The sequence below is a fragment of the Berghia stephanieae genome, chromosome 4 (assembly GCF_034508935.2).
Source record: "Berghia stephanieae isolate SIO BIC M18660-M18661 chromosome 4, UCSD_Bste_1.3, whole genome shotgun sequence".
NCBI classification, from domain to species: Eukaryota; Metazoa; Mollusca; class Gastropoda; order Nudibranchia; family Aeolidiidae; genus Berghia; species Berghia stephanieae.
The window spans coordinates 65243294-65263696 of record NC_088363.1 but is presented as its reverse complement, the minus strand read 5'-3'; the positions used below and the strand labels follow the sequence as shown (position 1 = coordinate 65263696).

The 20403-nt window shown below is 36.3% G+C and overlaps 2 protein-coding genes across 2 annotated transcripts; both read left to right on the top strand.

Annotated features, from left to right (window-relative positions):
* The first annotated feature begins 573 nt into the window (after positions 1 to 573).
* Positions 574 to 2339, top strand: LOC144971826 (uncharacterized). Its single transcript, XM_078912901.1, has 2 exons — positions 574 to 900; positions 2244 to 2339. The coding sequence occupies exons 1-2, from the start codon at positions 574 to 576 to the stop codon at positions 2337 to 2339; spliced, it is 423 nt and encodes a 140-aa protein (XP_078769027.1).
* On the top strand, positions 2119 to 17388 carry LOC144971040 (CCR4-NOT transcription complex subunit 7-like). Its single transcript, XM_078911363.1, has 7 exons — positions 2119 to 2250; positions 6924 to 7045; positions 7471 to 7664; positions 8933 to 9091; positions 10301 to 10478; positions 15668 to 15745; positions 16696 to 17388. The coding sequence occupies exons 2-7, from the start codon at positions 6935 to 6937 to the stop codon at positions 16849 to 16851; spliced, it is 876 nt and encodes a 291-aa protein (XP_078767489.1). The 5' UTR covers positions 2119 to 2250; positions 6924 to 6934; the 3' UTR covers positions 16852 to 17388.
* Positions 17389 to 20403: the final 3015 nt, after the last annotated feature.

Genomic DNA, 20403 nt, shown 5'->3' with positions numbered 1-20403 from the left:
ATTGGGCAAAGATGGAAAACATACTACGAACACCTCATGAATGAAGAGAATGACAGGAAGAGGAGAAGTGCAGTTATACAACCTAAAGAGAAGATAGTAGTTGAGATAAGCAAGAACGAGGTGTGGGATGCAGTGCGCAAAATGAAAAGGGGGAAAGCAGTTGGACCAGACGAGATACCAGCAGAAGTCTGGAAATCACTTGGAGATGAAGGGTTAACTTTCCTGGCATGGTTATTCAACGACGTCTTACAGAAAGAGAAAATGCCAGAAGAATGGACAAAAAGTACGTTGATTCCCATATAAAAAAATAAAGGAGATGTTCAAGAATGTAGCAACTATAGAGGCATCAAGTTAATGAGCCATACAATGAAGATATGAGAAAGAGTAATTGATAAGAGGATTAGAAAAAATGTAGACATAATTAAAGAACAGTTTGGATTTGTCGCTAGTAAATACAACGGATGCTATATTTGCCCTAAAAGTGACCACAGAGAAGTATAGAAAAAGCAAAGAGAGTTACATTGCGTGTTCATTGACCTGGAGAAAGCGTATGATAGGGTACCAAGAGAAGAAATGTGGTACTGCCTAAGAGCAAAGGAGGTAACAGAGAAATACAATATCAAAGTTATCCAAGATATGTACAAAGGAAACAAAACAGTGGTAAGGACAGCTGTTGGCCCGACTGATCCATTCAATGTAAGATTTGGATTACACCAGGGATCTGCTCTCACCCCAATGCTGTTTGCATTAGTAATGGATGTCCTAACAGACCCAATTCGGCGAGAGGCACCATGGAACATGATGTATGCGGATGATGTAGTACTTTTGAATGATACAAAAGCTGAGGCGGAAAAGGAACTGGAGAGTTGGAGACAGGTGTTGGAAAGGAGGGGATTAAAGGTAGCAGATCGAAGATAGAGTATTTGTGCATCGGACAACAGAGAGCAGAACCACCAATAAAGATAGGAGAAGAGGATGTGCCAGAGACAAACCAATTCAAATACTTAGGAATAACTGTTCAAGGAGATGGGGGCAATGAGATGGAGGTCAAGAAGAGGATGCAGGCAGGTTGGAATAATTGGAGGAAGGTAACTGGAGTTATGTGCGACAAACGAATATCCGCAAAGCTGAAGGGGAAAATATATACAACAGTTGTAAGAACAGCAATGTTATATGGACTAGAGACAGCAGCTACAACAAAGACACAAGATAAAGAAGTTGAGGTGGCAGAAATGAGGATGTTCAGATGGTCACTTGGCTGGACAAGAAAAGATAAAGTGAGAAAGGAACGAATTCGACGGTTGACTGAAGTGAAGAATGTATCAATAAAGGTGAGAGAATATAGATTGAAAGGTCTGTATCTGTATGGTTGGCGCTGAAGAAACCAATGGTCTGGTTGTATTTCAGCGGCGTCCTCATTGGGCGCGGGCCCATGTCATTCGGGCCTTGAAATCGTTTAGGTGTGGTGCCATGATGACCAGTTCATCCAGCCCATTCCACTCCGAGATAGTTCTAATGAAGAAAGAATTTCTGTAGTTTTGTGTTCTTGTCTGTGGGATTTTGAAGCAGTTCGAATTGTTTGTGGCGTATCTGTCAATGGGGTTTTCGGTTATGTGGTTGGCGAAATGGTTCGGACATGTAAAGAGACAAGAGAGGGAGTACGTGGGAAGGAAAGTATTGGACTTACAAATAGCGGTAAAGAGAAAAAAGGGACGCCCAAAGACTAGATGGTGGGATAAAGTAAAGGATGATATGAAAGAACTGGGACTGGAGGAAGATGATGCGCTGAACCGAGATGCATGGAGATGCGGCAATCATTATGGCAACCCTGCAAAATGCGGAATAAGCTGAAAGAAGATTATTATAGCCAGTCAAGTTGTTTTAACCAAATGATAACGAAGACATCATTGTATTATAATTCCCTTAAAATATAAGAATACAAGATCTTGTTCTTTAGTTACTAAAATTATTGCAATAAACCAACAAATACCAACTGCAGGATACTAGATTGAATACCGTGATCCTGCAAGTAAGTCGATCCGATGCTCACTTCCGGGTACCCGGTAAATGAATAACGGATCTAAAAGTTTAAATCGATATATGATATCGATTTAGCTCACAACTCATCACTTTAAAAATAAATATGGCGTCGTTTTGTTAGACTCGCTCGATCATTTGAATGTTTACATTTACATAGGTATCTCTGAGATCATATCATAAATTTGTTTATCAAATCGGAACAGACTATAGGTGAGTTGTTTTTATATGAAACCCATTACAAAAATAGAGGCGGGTACAACGTCAACAACTCCAATCTCCAACCCCAACCTCCAAACTAGATTAGACAGTTCAGTTATCCTTTGTTATAAACTTGAACTTTTATGTGTTTCGATCGGTTTATCTACCAGTCAAGTCAGATTGTTTTAGTTGAGTTATTTGTCTGTGTAGTGAAATAGGCCACTAAGCAATCTAAACCAAAATGAATGGGGACAAAGAGCTGCAGCAAACATATCAATTTGGGTTTGCTCACAATCAAATCCAACACAATCTCAATCTCAATCAACAAACTCCCCAGTCGCGTCTACAACATTGGGCTACGATTCATCAACGGCAACAGCATCAGATCCAGCAAGTACAACATCCAATTCAAATAGCTCAGCACATGGAACTACAGCAAAGGCCAGAACAGGCACATCGCATGCTGACACAACCGCAAATGTATCAAATGCAACAAGGATTAATGCAGCAAGTGCAACATCAAGTGCAAGGACCACCCCCGCCACTGTCAATGTCAATAGTAGCTCAGCAACAGCCTCAGCAGTTGGCGAGCTGTGTTGGTGTTGAAGCGAATTTCTCAAATGCTTCACTCCAACATTCACAGCAAGCTGTCGAAGTCGAAGAGTGTGTTTCAATGGCTCAACCCTCTGAATCTGAAAAAAGTAGAGAATCCCAATTTCCTCAGCTCACCTCTATGTCAGATTATTGTCAGTCACTATCCAAATCTAATTTTTTGGGGGCTTTTTATAATCCAGTTAAAGTTAAGAGAAATCCCCAAAGGTAAAAGGAGTGCATTTTAAAAAAAAAAGAAGATTAGAAATAGTAGAATTTTGTAGCTACTTAACTTGTTTGAGCTGTACTGTAAGTATAGTCAATTCATCTCAACATCATTTTTCACTAAGATATGTTTGGGTATTTAGTTATGGAGTGTTATTTGACACCTGAAATTGAAACCTAGGTCATCAGATTATTCGCCAACTGAAACTGGTGTTCATTGTCACCAGATTAGTCCACGCCCAAAATTTGGACGTATGTTTTTGCCAGATTATTTGACACCCGAACTCAGGTTCATATTGTTGCCAGAAACTCAGGTGTGGATTGTCTGCAAATTGTAAGTTTTTATAATGGAAGCTTCTTTTGTTTTTATTGCTGTCGCTGTTGTCTGTTGATTTTGTCAACAGTTCTTCGATTTTCCAGCCACAGATTTGCATTATATTATCCCTCCTCCCTCTCTCTCTCTCTCTCTCTCTCTCTCTCTCTCTCTCTCTCTCTCTCTCTCCTCTCTCCTCTCTCCTCTCTCTCTCTCTCTCTCTCTCTCTCTTCATCCCCCACTAAGATGATGATCACGAGAGAGATGATAACCCTACCTGCCAAGGCGGATTCATTCCTATTTTCACTCTTCCTTTTCCACAATTCCGCCATTGTCTCTAAAATTCCGATTTTCAAAAAGTTAATGATAATGGGTAAGAGTAAGAAGAAATAGATGGTGGAAGGGGGGGGGGGGGGGGGGGGGGGGGTAAAAAGGTGAATTAAAAAAAAAATGATTACCAAAAGGGAGTTAATTAGGATTATTGATTTCACTCCTTACCCATTCCATTACCTAATACTAGTGATACAGTTTTGTCAGCTGTGCCCAAATGCTGTCTTTATGTGTTTGGTGGCACAGTTGGTGGTCATTTTGATACAGAATTATCCATTGTTAAGAAATTCTTATTTTTTGTCTCAAGTTTCTATTTTCTGACCTTCTGATTCCACTTTTGGAATATGAAGGGTAGGCAGGTCTGGATAACGATAGAATACTGCTGACAATGACTATGATGATGAAAAATCAGGAAGTACAACATTTACATTACCTGCACTGAAATTTTGTTAACTAATTTATACCTTGATACCTCTTCTTCGGGTTGAAGGCTATGCCTGTAATACCCGTTCTGCACTATCTCTGATATATCTACGCGCACCTGCATGGTTGGGGCGGAGCTGGTAACGCTTGTAATGCCAGTGTTTGTCTAACTTGTCTTTGAATTCATTCACTGTCCTCGCTTTAATTACATCTTCTGGAAGGCTGTTCCAGTTATCTGTCACTCTGAGTCCAAAGGAGCATTTTCTTACATTTAATCTGGCCTGTCTTTTTTTTAATTTGTCGCTATGTCCTCTCGTTCTATTAAATGTGCTCTCTGGTAGTATTTGCTCTCTATCTACTCTATCTTTCTCGTTTATTATCTTATATACTTGTATCATGTCTCCTCTTTGTCTTCTGTAGTACAATGATGGTAGTTTGGCTGTTTATTTTATGGCTGTTGGATCAGATGTTGCCTTCTGTCACTTAGTCTTATATTTTGGAAGGCTTTCCATATTGTCCACAGGGTAAAGGGAAACAACCCAGAGGCATTTTAAGAGGGATAATTTTGATGGGGTGAAATAAAAAAATTGGGGCTTGGTTTTTGTGAAGGAATCAAAAGAAATTGAAAAGGAAAGATCCTTTTTTTTCCCCTCCGACGTCATCCCTCTTCCATCCATCTCCTCTCTTCATATAAATGGCCCTACGGAGCTGAAAAACACATTTATTTTGGAAGAACTTCCGTATACAGGCGCCACTCACGGACGACCCGTGATCATACATCAAATGTCATGGGTTATAATAGTTAATACATAGATATTTAACAATAATATACATTATAATATCATATATACAAACATGGATATATAATTAACATGTATTCAATAGATTAAAAATTGAAATAATCAGGAGTCATATATATACTCGACTATTTCAATGTGCAATATTTTTGACACTTACAGTTAAGACATTTCAATGAATGAGGAAGTATAGAATAACTATTAATATGAATAATATCCGCAAGAGATGTGTTAAAAGACTTATACTTAGTAGTGTCAAATTGTATCTTTAAAAATATAAGATAGAATTAATGTAAAGAGAATTAATTAAATACAAAGGTTAAAACAAAAATAAGAGCCTAAACTTCACTTCACTTGTCTTAGATTTTGTCATTTGGCAGAATATATATGGAGGAAAACTAAACAAAAATCCCTGAAATTGTTCTGCTGCTTTCTAGTTGCCATAAAGAGAGTTTAATACTATTGCTATAATAATACTTCAACTACTTTTAATTGTTAATTTGGCTGCTTTTGCATGATGTTGATAAAATTTGGGATACCTAAAGCTATAGCAAAACTTTCAAAGACTGTATCTCGATTGCAAATCTAAATCGATAAAATTATTGAAAACAAGCCACTTTTATGGTCTATCACTTAAACTCCAGGCAAGCAGTAACTGAAAGAAGGGGCTTTCTCCCATGCTGCCACCGTAGGGAATTGCTCTATGTCATATAGAGCCCCAGCTCAAGTATTCTTATTATACGCGATTACTATACTATTACTCATACAGAGATGCAATACTTCCATTTCTTTCATGCTTCATCCCACTACAAAAATTGTACGCTTAATCTCACTTCATTTTGACATTTGTTCTCACATTTTTTGTTTTGTTTTGTGGACTTAGGGGTTTGCACCCAATCGTCCATTGTGTGCATTATTTCAATCAGAGCCCTCTCTATTTTCACCTTTGCATTAATCCCAATCTTTTTATATACAACTTCTTACAACCAACACTGTGCTTATCTTAATTCCCATGATGGAAGTAGATGTGGTTGACTAATTTTCCATGATAAGTATGTGTACGCACACATACTGAGTCAGTTGTAAAAAATATGATAATCTAGTGACAATGTACCCCAGATTCGGGTGTCGAAAACACTCCTGTTTAATGATTATGGCATTTGAATATATATATTCAATGTGATTGTAGAAATAGATACCTTTATTATTATTATTATTATTATTATTATTATTATTATTATTATTATTATTATTATTATTATTATTATTATTGTTTATTATTATTATTATTATTGTTATTGTTATTATTATTATTATTATTATTATTATTATTATTATTATTATTATATGTCTTTGTAGGATGATGGGGAGTATTAAAGTAAGGGCGGTTGTTGAGAAGAATTCTGTTTGTTTCATAATCCTTTGTTATATTGCCATTTACAATGTTTTGATTATACCTTGGACATCAGTCATATGTTTCAATATTTTGTTTGGCAGATTTGAAAAAGTACATTATATTGCATTTCTACGGATTAGAGAACTTCAGATATACATCTTTTCCCCTTTCTTTCTTTTTATTAATTTATTGGCACTACTGAATTGAGATAAAAGTGTTGCTAGCTCTGTAAAAACCTTAAAAAACAAAAGCAAGAGGGTTTTTACTAAATTTATCAATGCTAATGGTTTTCCTCAGATCTGAGGCTACAATTTTCTCCTTTTCCACTTTTTGTCACCATCATTGAATATCATTATGGTGAGTTGTTCATTACATTATATAAAGAGATGTGGGTGGGGGGGGGGGGGGGGGCAGAACTTTGAGCACCATGTCGCTCTAGAGAGGATGTCATTATAAGCGGGCTGCACTGTATTTGTTCTCTTCCCTTCTTTAAAAGTCCATTTCTCTTATGTTTTTTTCATGACCCATAATTACATGTATGTGATTTCACTATTCTTCACCAAAAAAGTTGTTTATCTTTATCATTTTTTAATATTTTTTTTTCATAAAGGTGACAAGGAAATGCCAAGTGTGCTAGAAGATCATGGGATCAGGGATGTCTGGGCATCCAATATGGAAGAGGAGTTGCAGAACATCTCTCATGTTGTAAAGACACATCGCTACATAGCAATGGTAAGTGGCAATTAAAACCTGTTTCATGAAAATGTTAGTGTATGTATAATTTGTTTGTCACTTTCGATATCTTTAAAAATTGCAATCTAATAACATTAACAAATTTGTAATGTTCTCTGATATAATTTACTGTTGAAAAATGTCCCATTTTCTTTGCAAAAATAATACAAGTCTTTTAATGGCTCCATTGCATACCTTTATTAGTCTTTTGAGCATCTGATCATTTCCAAAAGAAAGAAAAAATGTGTGTAGGGGTATGAATGGATTGATGTTATTGTTATGTGCATAGAGCTTTATTGTATAGAGGATTGTGCGCGGTATAAATAAATTTCATTATTATGAGTATGAGAGGTATTGATTTGATTATTTTTATCGTAATTCTGCTTTTTTTTTTTCTTTTTTCTTTTGTTTTGCCTTGATTTCAGGATACAGAATTTCCTGGTGTGGTTGCCCGTCCGATCGGAGAATTCCGTTCTACTCAAGAATACACTTACCACCAGATGAAATGTAATGTGAATCTTCTGAAGATTATTCAGATTGGTTTTACATTTTTTGATGAGAATGGCACCAGAGCTAAACCTATTTCTACATGGCAGTTCAACTTTAAATTTAACCTTGAGTATGTTTGGGTTTTTTTTGTTTTGTTGTTGTTGTTCTTCTTCTTCTTCTTCTTCTTCTTCTTCTTCTTCTTCTTCTTCTTCTTCTTCTTCTTCTTCTTCTTCTTCTTCTCGGTTTACATGGTCATTTTCCACTGTTTGCCTTGGATTAATTCAAAGTCCTTTTTAGTGTCTTCCAAGATATTTCTGACTCATCAAATTCTTTTTTTTTCTATCTCATTTTTATATTGATGTTTAAGATCAGGCATTGTAGCAGGTCCAGACCTGCCATTTATATAGAGTTAAATGTTATTTTACAGATTTATTATTTTTCGGTCAAATTTGGACAAATCAAAATTTTATTAGGAAATTAATATATGTTCAAAGTGAACAAAACTAAAACAATTCTGAATTATTTTAAAGTGACAATTCTTATAGATAAGAGTAAGAATGAAAATCATGCATTTTGGCTTATTCTGATTTCCTTCAAAAGTGCACAGTTTTGTTAGCCTCCTCTAGCAGATATACTCATTCCCTAGAAAAGTTTATCCTGAAATATTCTCAAAACTTTTATTCTTTAAAATTTCCTCAATATCGTTAACTTGCATCCCCTCATCCTGAAATTTACTCAAATTTATCACAACTACCACACTTACATCATCTTTACCGACCCATGACCTTTTACCAATACAAATGCAGAATTGCCTACTTGAAATTTCAAAAATTCGTTGTTTCCAAGGGAAAAAAAGAAAAAGTCACATGAAATAGCTTTAGAAATAAACAATTTGCTTTCAGCATGCTCCAAAGTCTTGAATATGGGTTATAAGGAAATAAACTTTCCTTTTCAAGAAGATTTATTGAGTCAAAGAGGCGAATGCAGTTCTTTAGCAGGAGCCAAAAATTCGTATTACTACGAATTTTTCGTAGTACTAGGCAGGTCTGCAAATGCGCCACAACAAACATTAACAACAAGATCATCACCGATTCCCACAACTGCCACCATGACATAAACATCTGTTGTTAGAGATGTCTGGTAGGAAATTTCACTTCTAGGTATGAAAATAAGTATAGAAGTTATGAAATATTTGATTTTGATTGGGGTTTTTTTGTTGTTTTTTTTTAAATTGTGCTTTTGGTTTTAGGGGGGAAATAATCTTATAATTTCTAGTATTAAAATTATGCACTAAGATGTTATTTATTTGTAAATGGGGCTGATAATTACAGAAGATGAGTTCATTATTATTACTTTTCGATAACTTTGCTCATATATATAATCTTTCTCACCTTTCAGGGACGACATGTACGCTCAAGAGTCCATTGAACTGCTTCGTAAATCCGGCATTCAGTTTGAACGCCATGAGAAAGATGGAATGGACCCATTTGATTTTGCTGCTGAACTCATCGGTGCTGGAGTTGTACTGCAACCAAATGTTTTTCTATCCTTTCACAGGTACCTGCATTTTTGAGAGGTGTCTTTAGTGTTAGCCACTTATTTAATTGCCTCTAAAGCTGGATTAGAATTTGTTTGCTCTCGAACGTAATGAAGATTACCCTTATCATTTACAATGATACCAAACAAGTAATTTTATTCAAGAAGGTATAATGAACTATGTGTAATTTGAAACGAACTAACATTTTTGTGCTGACCTTTGGATAGGATGCTTGATTATTGTAATGTAGTTCATGACAGATCTCATTTAGATTGGTTCTCCAGGGGTTTATACAAGTAGCAATGGATAAATTTTGTCATGTTATGAGGCTGAATCAGTTTGTGACATTTAAACTTTTGAGACAATTGGAGAAAGAGAATTATTCATTTTTATAAACAGAAAACAGCAGCTGTTCATAACTGTATATTATCTTACTGAAGCTTTAAAATTCCATGCCTTTATTTATTTCTGTATGCGCATGTTTGCATGTGTGCATGTCTTGTGTGTTTTTGTATGAGAGAGAGCAAATTCTTCAGAACCTTCCTTCCATGATGGCATGAAGACAGACAATTGGGATAGCGATTTAGTTTTATGATAAAGACCTGGTCTTTTAAAAACTTTCGATTTGGTCTTATGTAGACCTTGCTACCTAGTTATTGCTTCATCTGTAGTGTTTCATTCATCCTGTTTGTTTATAAAGGGGAAACCTGAAACATCCATTCTACCTGTTTTCGTAATTAAATTGAAGCTTACATTCAATTTCACATTGTTATTTATTTCTTCGAGCTTCGAGCAGCAACATTTACACTAATCCAGCATAACACAAGGCCATAAATATCCAATATTGCTCCCACTGAACATGACATTGCCTGATCCTGATACCAGGTAGCCTTCATTGACCCTACATGGTTGGGTTGTTGTTATGTTTACAAGTGGTGTGTATGCAACTTTGTGTGCATACTATATTCCTGTGAGAAGTTTCTCCTTTGTCAAATTTTGCTCAATTACCTTCTTTTCCAATTATTTTTAAAGTCGATGTTTTAATAAATTATATCCATCTTCTTTAAACAATCATCCACTATCCTTTTTTACCCAGTGTTATAAAGGTCAGTATTTTTATCTTTCTCCTGTCTCCGAAGTTAGGGTAAATTATAAATTGCAAGTGAATGTTTTGTTTTGTTTTTTTAAAAATTATTTTAATATAATGCTCTGTTTGATTTATCTTTCAGTGGCTACGACTTTGGATATTTCATAAAGATGCTGCAAAACAGAGATTTAGAGGAGGATGATGAGGAATTTTTCTCTAAGTTACGTTTGCACTGTCCAGACATCTATGATGTGAAATATTTGATGAAGTCCTGTAAAGATCTTAAAGGAGGTTTACAGGAAGTCTCTGATTATCTACAGGTAATTTATAAAATAAAGCCCAATCCAAATATTTGTATTGATGTAATATTGGAATTAATAACAACGGCATATTTTAAAAAATAATTGTGATTGTTTGCTCTTGTGTAGCCCTTCTGGATTGGTTTGACGAAGGGAATGGCGTGGCTTTCAATGAGGTTTTGCCAAGATCCTGATTGAAGTTATTCTCTGAAAGGGAAGCACAGACCCTTTCAGTATTGCAAATAAATCGTAGAACTTTGAATTTTTGGCTCCACCTGCATAACATGATGAATGCATGGATGCTAAATCGCCGGTATCAGTTGGCAGGTCGGTTTTTTTGTCAAGCCAGTATGACACCTTGCCCTCCCCCTTCCCCCACAATCACCATCATTATCATCAGAGTTCAAGCACCACAATCGCATCATCATCACTCCCACCACTTCGACAACCACAACAACCACATCATTCCCACTACTCCTACAACCATCACAACAGCATCGTCTTCGCCTCCACTACCACTTTTTTTTTTAAGTTCACTCAATTCTTTAGTCTTGTTAATTTTTCACTTTCATCTGTCTGTACTAATCACTACATTCACTTTGAGCTCTCTCTCTCTCTCTCTCTCTCTCTCTCTCTCTCTCTCTCTCTCTCTTTCTTTCTCTCTCTCTCTCTCTCTCTCTCTCTCTCTCACACACACACACACACAAATTAGTAAAGTCCACCCAGTTCTTTAGCCTCGATAACTTTTCACTTTTCATCTTCATGTACTTAACAATGACACACACACACACACACACAAATCAGTAAAGTGCACCCAATTCTTTAGCCTCAATAAGTTTTCACTTTTCATCTTCATGTACTCAATAATGATACACACACACAGAGGATTCAATTGAAATGTATATTTCCTGTCAATTGCCAACATGAAACACACGTTAACATAATATTTACGATTAACAAATAAAGCACATACACACCTACCTTCTCGTACTATACTATATTCACTTTAATCTCTCTGTCCTATCCTATTTCCTTCATCTCTATCTCTCTCTTCTCTCTCTCTCTCTCTCTCTCTTCTCTCTCTCTCTCTCTCTCTCTCTCTTCTCTTCTCTCTCTCTCTCTCTCTCTCTCTCTCACACACACACACACACAAACACACACACCTACCTAACTGGGTGGGGTTCCTGACCTCCCATAGTGGGCAAGGGGGTACATAGAGCTGTCAACCTACCGCCAAAAATGCAGAATTGTACGCATTTTGAGCGATTGTACGCTTGTACGCATTTCCCCCGAGATTGTACCCATTTTCAGTGTACGGAGTCACTTCAGTTTTCTTTAGTTGTAATAGCCAGATGCTCGTATCGCTGTTAGCTTAAGCTTGCTGGATCGTTCAAATTTGTACTTGATACCAATTCATTGCTCTATTATTCTATAGTGAACTTGCTCCTATTGTTTTAGTCCGATATCATGAAATCGAATATTCATCGCTAGCCCGGAAGTATACCTTCCTCTTACTTTCACAATGGTTAGTCTCTGTCGATTTCAGGATTGTACCCATTTTTATGAAATCTTCCCCATTTTGAGGTCCCATTGTACACATTCTCATCAGATGGGGTTGGCAGCTCTGGGTACATACTATGTCTTTTATCCCCTTATATCTGTTTTCTAACATGCTTTCTGTCTTTGTCTTGGAATGAGATTACTTGGTTTTGTCCTGGCCCTGGACAGAGTCCTAACTGGGAGGGAAACAGTCAAATGCACAGTTATTTTTTTTGGAGATGATATTTTTTTCCTTGTAAATCATATCTTTGTTATGTATTATTATATTGTTATTTTGAATGTATAATGTAAGCATTTCAGTGTATTCCTCTTTGTTGGATTTTGTACTTGTCCGGATGAGACTTATAGGTGATCTCAAACTAAGTACATTGGTGGTATGCTCTTGGAATCTACATCTGATCCCATTTTGTTCCGTTCCCCTATGTCTTACTTTTTCTTGGGTGCTTTAATTATAATTCTAGAACTTGTTACTATCCCATTTTCTTCCTTTTTACTGGCGCTGATATTACCTAAATGTGTTGCAAGTGCCGTAAATCCTTAAAAACAAACAAAACACACACACGCACACAAACACACACTATCGTTCCTTCTGTCAGACAAACCTAAATCTATAAAGTGGATCATATCCTTTTCACATCAGCCATCATTCTCTCTTTTCACCTTCAAGTACATACCTTATCACCACCACCACTATCATAAATTATCGTTACTGCCACTACTACTACAACCACCACCATTGCCACACCATCATTTCATGAAGCACCACCATTACTACAACCACCTCCACCACATCATCATCATCACCATCATTGCCACCACCATCACGACATCATCACAACACTATCACCATTAAAACAATCTACCACATCCTTACCACCACTACTACAACCTCCTCCAACACAACATCACCACCACCACCACTTCTGCAACCACCACAACCACATACATTATTATTACTGCCACCACTACAACAGCCACCATTATATCATTATTACCACCACACCAACCATTCACTTTAATATTTTATACGTCATAAATTGGCTATGGAACTTTACGTGATTTGAAACATGGGGTATTAGGATGATTATAGATCTCAATAGATTGTATTTTGTTTGCAGAAATTCCTGTTTAAGCATTGAAATTATTCGAAATTGTTTCTGAAATTTACTTGAGCCAAATTTTAAGTTGGCGTCTCTGGTCAATTTGAAACAATGGGATGTGGGCATTAGTGAATCTGTGAATATGGGAGATGTATGTGGCGACTACCACTACTACTACAACCATCATCACATCATCCTTACCACAACTACTACAACCACCACCACATCATTATCCCTACCACTACCATTACTACAACCACCATGTTATAATTACACTTTCAGTTTTTGAAATTCCTCCGAGTGATGTCAGAAATTGCTGGGAGACACATTTTGGATTGCATCACAATAAATTTTAATGAAATTTAAATTTATAGGTTATTTTTGCATGGATGGTTCTTGATCTAAGTGCTGAAAAATTTCCTCCTTTTTAGTGACCAGTCATTCTCACCCCTGTTAAGTGCTGACATAAAAAATGAAATTTGTAACGTAAAAAAAAAAAAAAGACAAGTTTTATTTCGTGCCTTGAAAATAATTGGTTTTTATTCCAATTCCGACTTTTTATTTGTCGGGTCAAAGACAAAACAAACTAGTCAGCGAGGTATATTATCATTCCACCTACACACTCAGCTAGACGTGGATGTATTCACTTCCTACTGCCTACTGTGCCACAGACGAGAGAGAGGGGTGACAGTATCTTGCCTTGTCGCTAGTCGTCGAACAAACATGTAGTCAGTAATCAACTAACGCGCACAGCATGTGTCGGACCGGGCCTTTTTTTCAATTTTGCTACTGACACGCACGCACTTCTCCGTTTGAGAATTTTCCTCCCTACAGTTGTTTTGTTTCCGTTTGAAACACAACCGGAAATATGAAATAAATTTTTTTTTTCTGGAAAGGTGAATGACTGCTCTCAGCAGAAGTTTTCTTTCCTTATGACCATGGTGCTTCTTCTTTCTTTCTTTTTCTTTCATCTTCTTCTTTCATCTTCTTCTTTCATCTTCTTCTTCTTCTTCTTCTTCTTCTTCTTCTTCTTCTTCTTCTTCTTCTTCTTCTTCTTCTTCTTCTTCTTCTTCTTCTTCTTCTTCTTCTTCTTCTTCTTCTATAAGAATTAATCCAAATAAATGAAAGAATCAGCTTAAAAATTTAAGATGAACAGGAGCGAAGATAAAGCAGCTTCTCTGCTAGTATGACTAATAGACTTCTAAGTTAAGCCAGTCGACTCCCATTCATAATTTGTGATGAACTGGACAGAAAATATTATTGGTTATCAAAAGGCATTTGACACTGTGCCGCACCAAAGACTAACAAGCAAGTTAATTACATATGGTGTTGGACCAGAAATGATAGAATGGATAGAGAAGTATTTGAAGGGAAGGAAACAGCAAGTAACGATAAATGATGCATGCTCTGAGTGGAAAGAGGTGACCTCTGGAATCCCGTAGGGATCAGTTTTGGGTCCTCTGCTTTTCGTAATATTCATCAATGATCTACCAGATACTGCAGACTCATGTATATATGTTTGCAGATGATACAAAGATATTCAATATCATACAAACAGCAGATCATATGCACACATTGCAAGAGGATCTAGGCAAACTTGCATCATGGAGTAATAGGTGATTGCTAAGATTTCACCCTGATAAGTGCAAACATATGCACATTGGAAACCTAAATCCAGATGAAAGCTTCAGATATAATCTACTGGGAAATGAACTTGGAGTTGGTGGATGAAGAAAAAGATATTGGAGTTATCATCGATAATGATCTAAGCTTTGAAAAGCACATCAATGAGAATGTGAAAAAGGCAACTGCAATGTTTGCAACGATTCGCCGAATATTTCAATATCTAAATGAAGATACTTTCATTCCACTGTACAAAGCACTAGTGCAAACACACTTGGAATACTCCAGCTCAGTCTGGGCACCATTCAAAAGTAAAACATCGAGCTCATAGAAGGCGTCCAAAGAAGAGCTACCAAGCAGCTCCAGAGTATGAAAGGAATGACATACGAAGAGAGATTGAGAAAACTGAAACTACCAACACTAAGTTATAGAAGAATAAGAGGTGGCATGATTGAAGTGTACAAAATGTTAAATGGAAAATATGACCAAAAAGCTGGTAATCTACTTTAAACTCTGACCCGAGCACTCCATGAGGACAGGAACAAGGGGCAACTTTAGAAACTTTTCACACAAAGGGCCAGACTAGATGTGCGCAAGCATAGTTTCGGTGTTAGAGTGGTTCAAGTGTGGAACAGTTTACCAGAGAAAGCTGTCAGTGCTAATTCACTTAACTCATTTAAGAACAGACTGGATAGCTATTGGAAAAACCAAGAAATCTTCTATGATTACAAGGCTAGCATCACATTCTGTCTTCACGGTAATCTGCAACCGGAAGAAACAAAGATGACACCTGAGTCCAGCGAATAGGGAACCATCATTGAGAACCTGTGCTGGAAATCATCTCTTAAGTATATCATAGTTGCAACATCTTTTAAGATTTTTTATTTTCTTGATTTGATATGAACTTATAAAATTGTTTCCTTGCAGATCAAACGTCTTGGGCCTCAGCACCAGGCAGGCAGTGACAGTCTCCTCACAGGACTTGCTTTCTTTAAAATGAGAGAGGTAGGCTGAATTTACAATGCACAAAAAATGCTTTCATACACTGTATTATAGAAATACACAGGATATCCACTGACGTTGGAAAGTATTTTTTTGGTCAGCTATTCCATTTGATTGGAGGTCGGATTTTGGTTGAAAATGTGGTGGTAGAGTTCTTAAGGAAGAAAAACTATATATACAAGGTTTGAGGTAATGTGATTAGCTCAGAGCAGCACAACCCAAGTTCACTTTGTGGTTAATCCCCCAGTGTGCACAACTATAGCGAAAGTGAAAGCCATTGTTTCACTATCCGTATCAGGCTCTTATAGTTATTTGAGTTAATGTGAGCTCAAAGTTTGAATTTCCAACATCTTTGCAAAAAATGAACCATCCACTACCAATATACACTGTAACCTCACTCTTCAGGAGGATCAAAACAACGGTCCCTGTTAACGATGTGTTGTACATAATACATCATATCACAATGATCACATAGAAGAAACAGGCTACAGTTGTTCCCACATCTTGAGTGAGCTTTTTCCAAAGGGATTTGACAGTTTGCATGATTTAAGACTACAATGTGTTGCAAACCAATCTAAACATCAAAACTAATCCCATTAGGCATACATCTTTGTTTCAGGGCTGAGACTCTTCTGCCAGTGGGCAGAAAATCCATCTAAATTGTTGTTCATCTCCTCCCATCATCATCATCACAAATCCATCTTTTCGGTGTTCTTTGAATTTTGAAAAAAAAAATATTGACACTACAACCATCACTTCATCATCATCCCTATCACCACTACTACAACCAGTACCACCACCCCATCATCATCACTACGACGATTTTTTTTGTTTTGTTTAAGTTGTTAATTGTTATATACATTTTAGTTTGATACTTTCAAAGCTTTATTTTTTTTATCAGCTGAGAAATGATTTCCACTTTCTAATTTAACCTGTCTTGTTTTATTTTACAGCTGTATTTTGAGAACAACATCGAACGGGAAAAATACTCTGGTCATCTGTATGGTTTGGGGCCTTCATCTTCTAATGCCTCAAATGCAACAAATGGTGTGCCTTTTGTTGAACATGACACTAATGCTGATAATGGATCTCAGCTTGCCGCTTCATAACTCGACTTTTCATTTCATTTGATCACTTCCTAGGGTAAATGAAAATTGATGAATGAAATCATTCAAATTTTGTCTTTCAAATTTTCACACATGTAAGAAAGGATGTGAGAATTGACAAATGAAATCAATGCGTGGAATAGGTTTGATTCAGACAACATTTTAGATTGTCTTAATGATTACTATTGGAATAAGGATACAGATTGGGTTATTTTAAAGATGAATTGTAATGTAGCTGATTTGAAGGATTGATTGTTACTGGAGAAGGAGATTGTCATCCACCCATTGGTTAGTGTAGTGTAAATGTGATATGAGTGATATAATAGATTTAAATTAGATTTAAAAGTGTGTCTTACACCAGATTGTCATTCGAATGTTTGTGAAGAGTTGATTGAATGGATATCATTTGAATTATTTTTTTAAAACCCATTTGTCTCATTGGATCAATTTTTTATTAGATCATACTCAAAAACATGAAAGATTTGGGGTTTATCATTATGCAAATTGGAAAGAAATAAAGATCATATCATACAAATTTAATTTGTTTCAAAATGATGATGGTTATTCTAGTATGTATTGTGGCTTTCAGTCATAAAATCTGTATTTTCAATTTTTTTCTTTGTAAATCATTACACTGAGTGTCCAGCGAGGTCGGATATATATATAATAATAATAATAATAATAATACACATTTATATAGCGCTCATTCTCGTGTAAAACACAAGCTCTGGGCACTTTACAATATAAATATCAATTTTAAGTGAAAAAAAAAAAAAAAAAAAAAAAAAAAATAACAACAACAATAACAATTCATAGCCAAATCAAGGATTCATATAGAGTCAAGAAAAACAAATACAGTAAAAATGTGTCTTGAGATTCTTTTTAAAAGTAGGTAAAGACTTGCACTCCCTCAGACCACGTGGTAGTTCATTCCAAATCTTGGGGCCGAAACAAGCAAACGATCTATCACCAAATTTTGTTCTTGATCTTTTTTCCGAAATTTTCGTTTGGTCATTACATGATCTTAAAGTGTAATTTTCAAATTTACACATGACCACGTGATCTGTGAGATATGCCGGTGCTATACCAGCCAAACACTTATAAACAAGACACGCTGCTTTGTAATATGTGCGCTTTTCAATGGGCAACCAGTGGAGAGAGGCCAACAAAGGGGTTGCATGATCAAATTTTTTTTTGCCAAAAACTAATCTTGCTGCACTGTTTTGCAGTAGTTGCAATTGTTTAATAGAAGCCTGAGGCAAGTTGACAAGCAGCGAGTTACAATAGTCTAGTTTCGAAAAAATGAGGGAAACAACCAATGTTTTACATGTTCCAATTGCAATATACTGACGGATCGAACTGATTTTCTTCAATTGAAAGTATAATGATTTACAGAGAGCAGAAATGTGAGCTGACATTTTCATTTCTGAATCAAAATAGACACCCAAATTTTTCACAGTCTTTGAAACTTTGATCTTTTCACCCCCAATCAACACCTCAAGACCATCATTCACCTTCAACTGCCCTCTATTTCCCACAATCATCACTTCTGTTTTTGACTCATTCATTTTCAACTTGTTTGCATCCATCCACTCTTTCACATCCGTCACACATTCTTCCACACGTTTCACAATATTTTCGAGATTTTTAGTTTTATCAGTAGCATAAAGTTGCGTATCATCTGCATAGAGATGATAGCGCAGCCCATGACCAGTGATGACATTAGATAATGGAGAAGTATACAAAACAAAAAGAATTGGACCCAAAACAGAGCCTTGAGGAACACCAAAAGACAATGTATGTTGACGAGAAAGTTTATCTAAAATCATAACCTGTTGCTTTCTGCCATCTAAATAAGATTCAAACCACTGCAAGACAGTCCCAGACAAGCCAAAGGTTATATTAAGTCGTTTAATGAGAATACCGTGATCAATAGTATCAAACGCCGCCGAAAGGTCTAACAATGTCAGAAGAGAAACAGAACCTTTATCTAAAACATCAAGCAAATCACTCGCAACACAGCACAGAGCAGTTTCTGTGCTGTGGTAAGAACGATAAGCTGACTGAAATTTTTCCCATAGATTGTTTTCATGGAGATGTTGTGAAAGACGTCTGAGTACAACTTTTTCAAGGATTTTAGAAAGAAATGGCAGATTTGAGACGGGACGGTAGTTACTAAGGTCATTTACATTGAGATTTTGCTTTTTTATGAGAGGCTTTACAATTGCATGTTTATAGATATCTGGGACTTGTCCTGAGATAAGTGACTGATTTATAATATAAGTTATGCAAGGTAACAATTCAGGAAGACATAATTTCAAAATATTAGTTGGTAAAGGATCTAAATCACATGACTTCGAGGAAGATGAAAAAATTATTTTAGAAATTTCTTCTTCAGTTGTTTCTTTAAAACAAGAGAATCCCTGTGAACCCGAAAAAGGGTGGAAATTTATATCTTCATTTTGCCCGAGGTCCAAATTGTTCCGAATTTTCGATATTTTTCCCGAAAAGAAATCTGAAAATGCACCCGGCTGCTTTTCTACCGGGATATTAGTGGGTAGACACATGCCCTTTTCTTCCCCTAAAAGTTCCTTTGAAACAGAGAAAAATTCCTTAGTGTCCCTCACTGATGACAGTTTTGTGTTATAATAGTTTCTTTTTGCTCTTTTGCAGGTGGTTTTATACTTATGCTTTTTTGCTATATATATCAGCCGGTCAATCTCAAGGCCCGATTTTCTCCACGATGCCTCTGCATTCCTTTTTTCCCTTTTGGCAGTTTTTTCACTCTGGTTAAACCACGGAGACGGTTTCCTGGAATTTATTATTCTAGTTGTCTTTGGCGCATGCCTGTCGATGACGTTGCGCAGTACCTCGTCTGTTTTCTGTGCTGATGGTATATCCATTCTTCCTAGTTCCTCTGACAGATTGTTTTTGAAGGAACTAATGTCTATTTTTTTGGTATCCCTAGACACTATCTTGACTTTCCTTGCTTTCTCTTTGATGCATTTGAGAGTTGCCAGAATCAGATTGTGGTCTGAAATTTCTTTTTTGATATTTTTAATTGATTCAACAAGCGAGGGTGTGTCAATGATGAACCAGTCCAAGATGTGCCCCAATCTTTGAGTTGGAGAGGTCACTAACTGAGTGAGGCCATGTTCATTCAGCATATTTTTTATAATTTTAACGAGACTATTCTGATCAACATCAAACTGAATATTAAAATCGCCGATATAAATTTTTCGCTTATTTGATGTGTCTTTTGATACAAAATCTGAAAATTCGTCAGCAAAATCATTCTGTCTCAGTTTGTTCTTTTTGCTTGGGGGTGGTCTGTAGATACAAGTGATTAAAAATGAAATTTGAGGGTAGGTCAATGTGGTTTGGACACACTCGAAACTTTTGAACGAAATTGGCCTGTTTTGTATTTTAGACGAAAGAGCGTGTTTGTATATGATGGCGATCCCCCCTCCTGATCGTCCATTTCTTGGGAACGATTCCATCTTGTAGCCGGGAGGTGTCATTTCTTTCATTATAGGTTCATCACCAAACTGACGC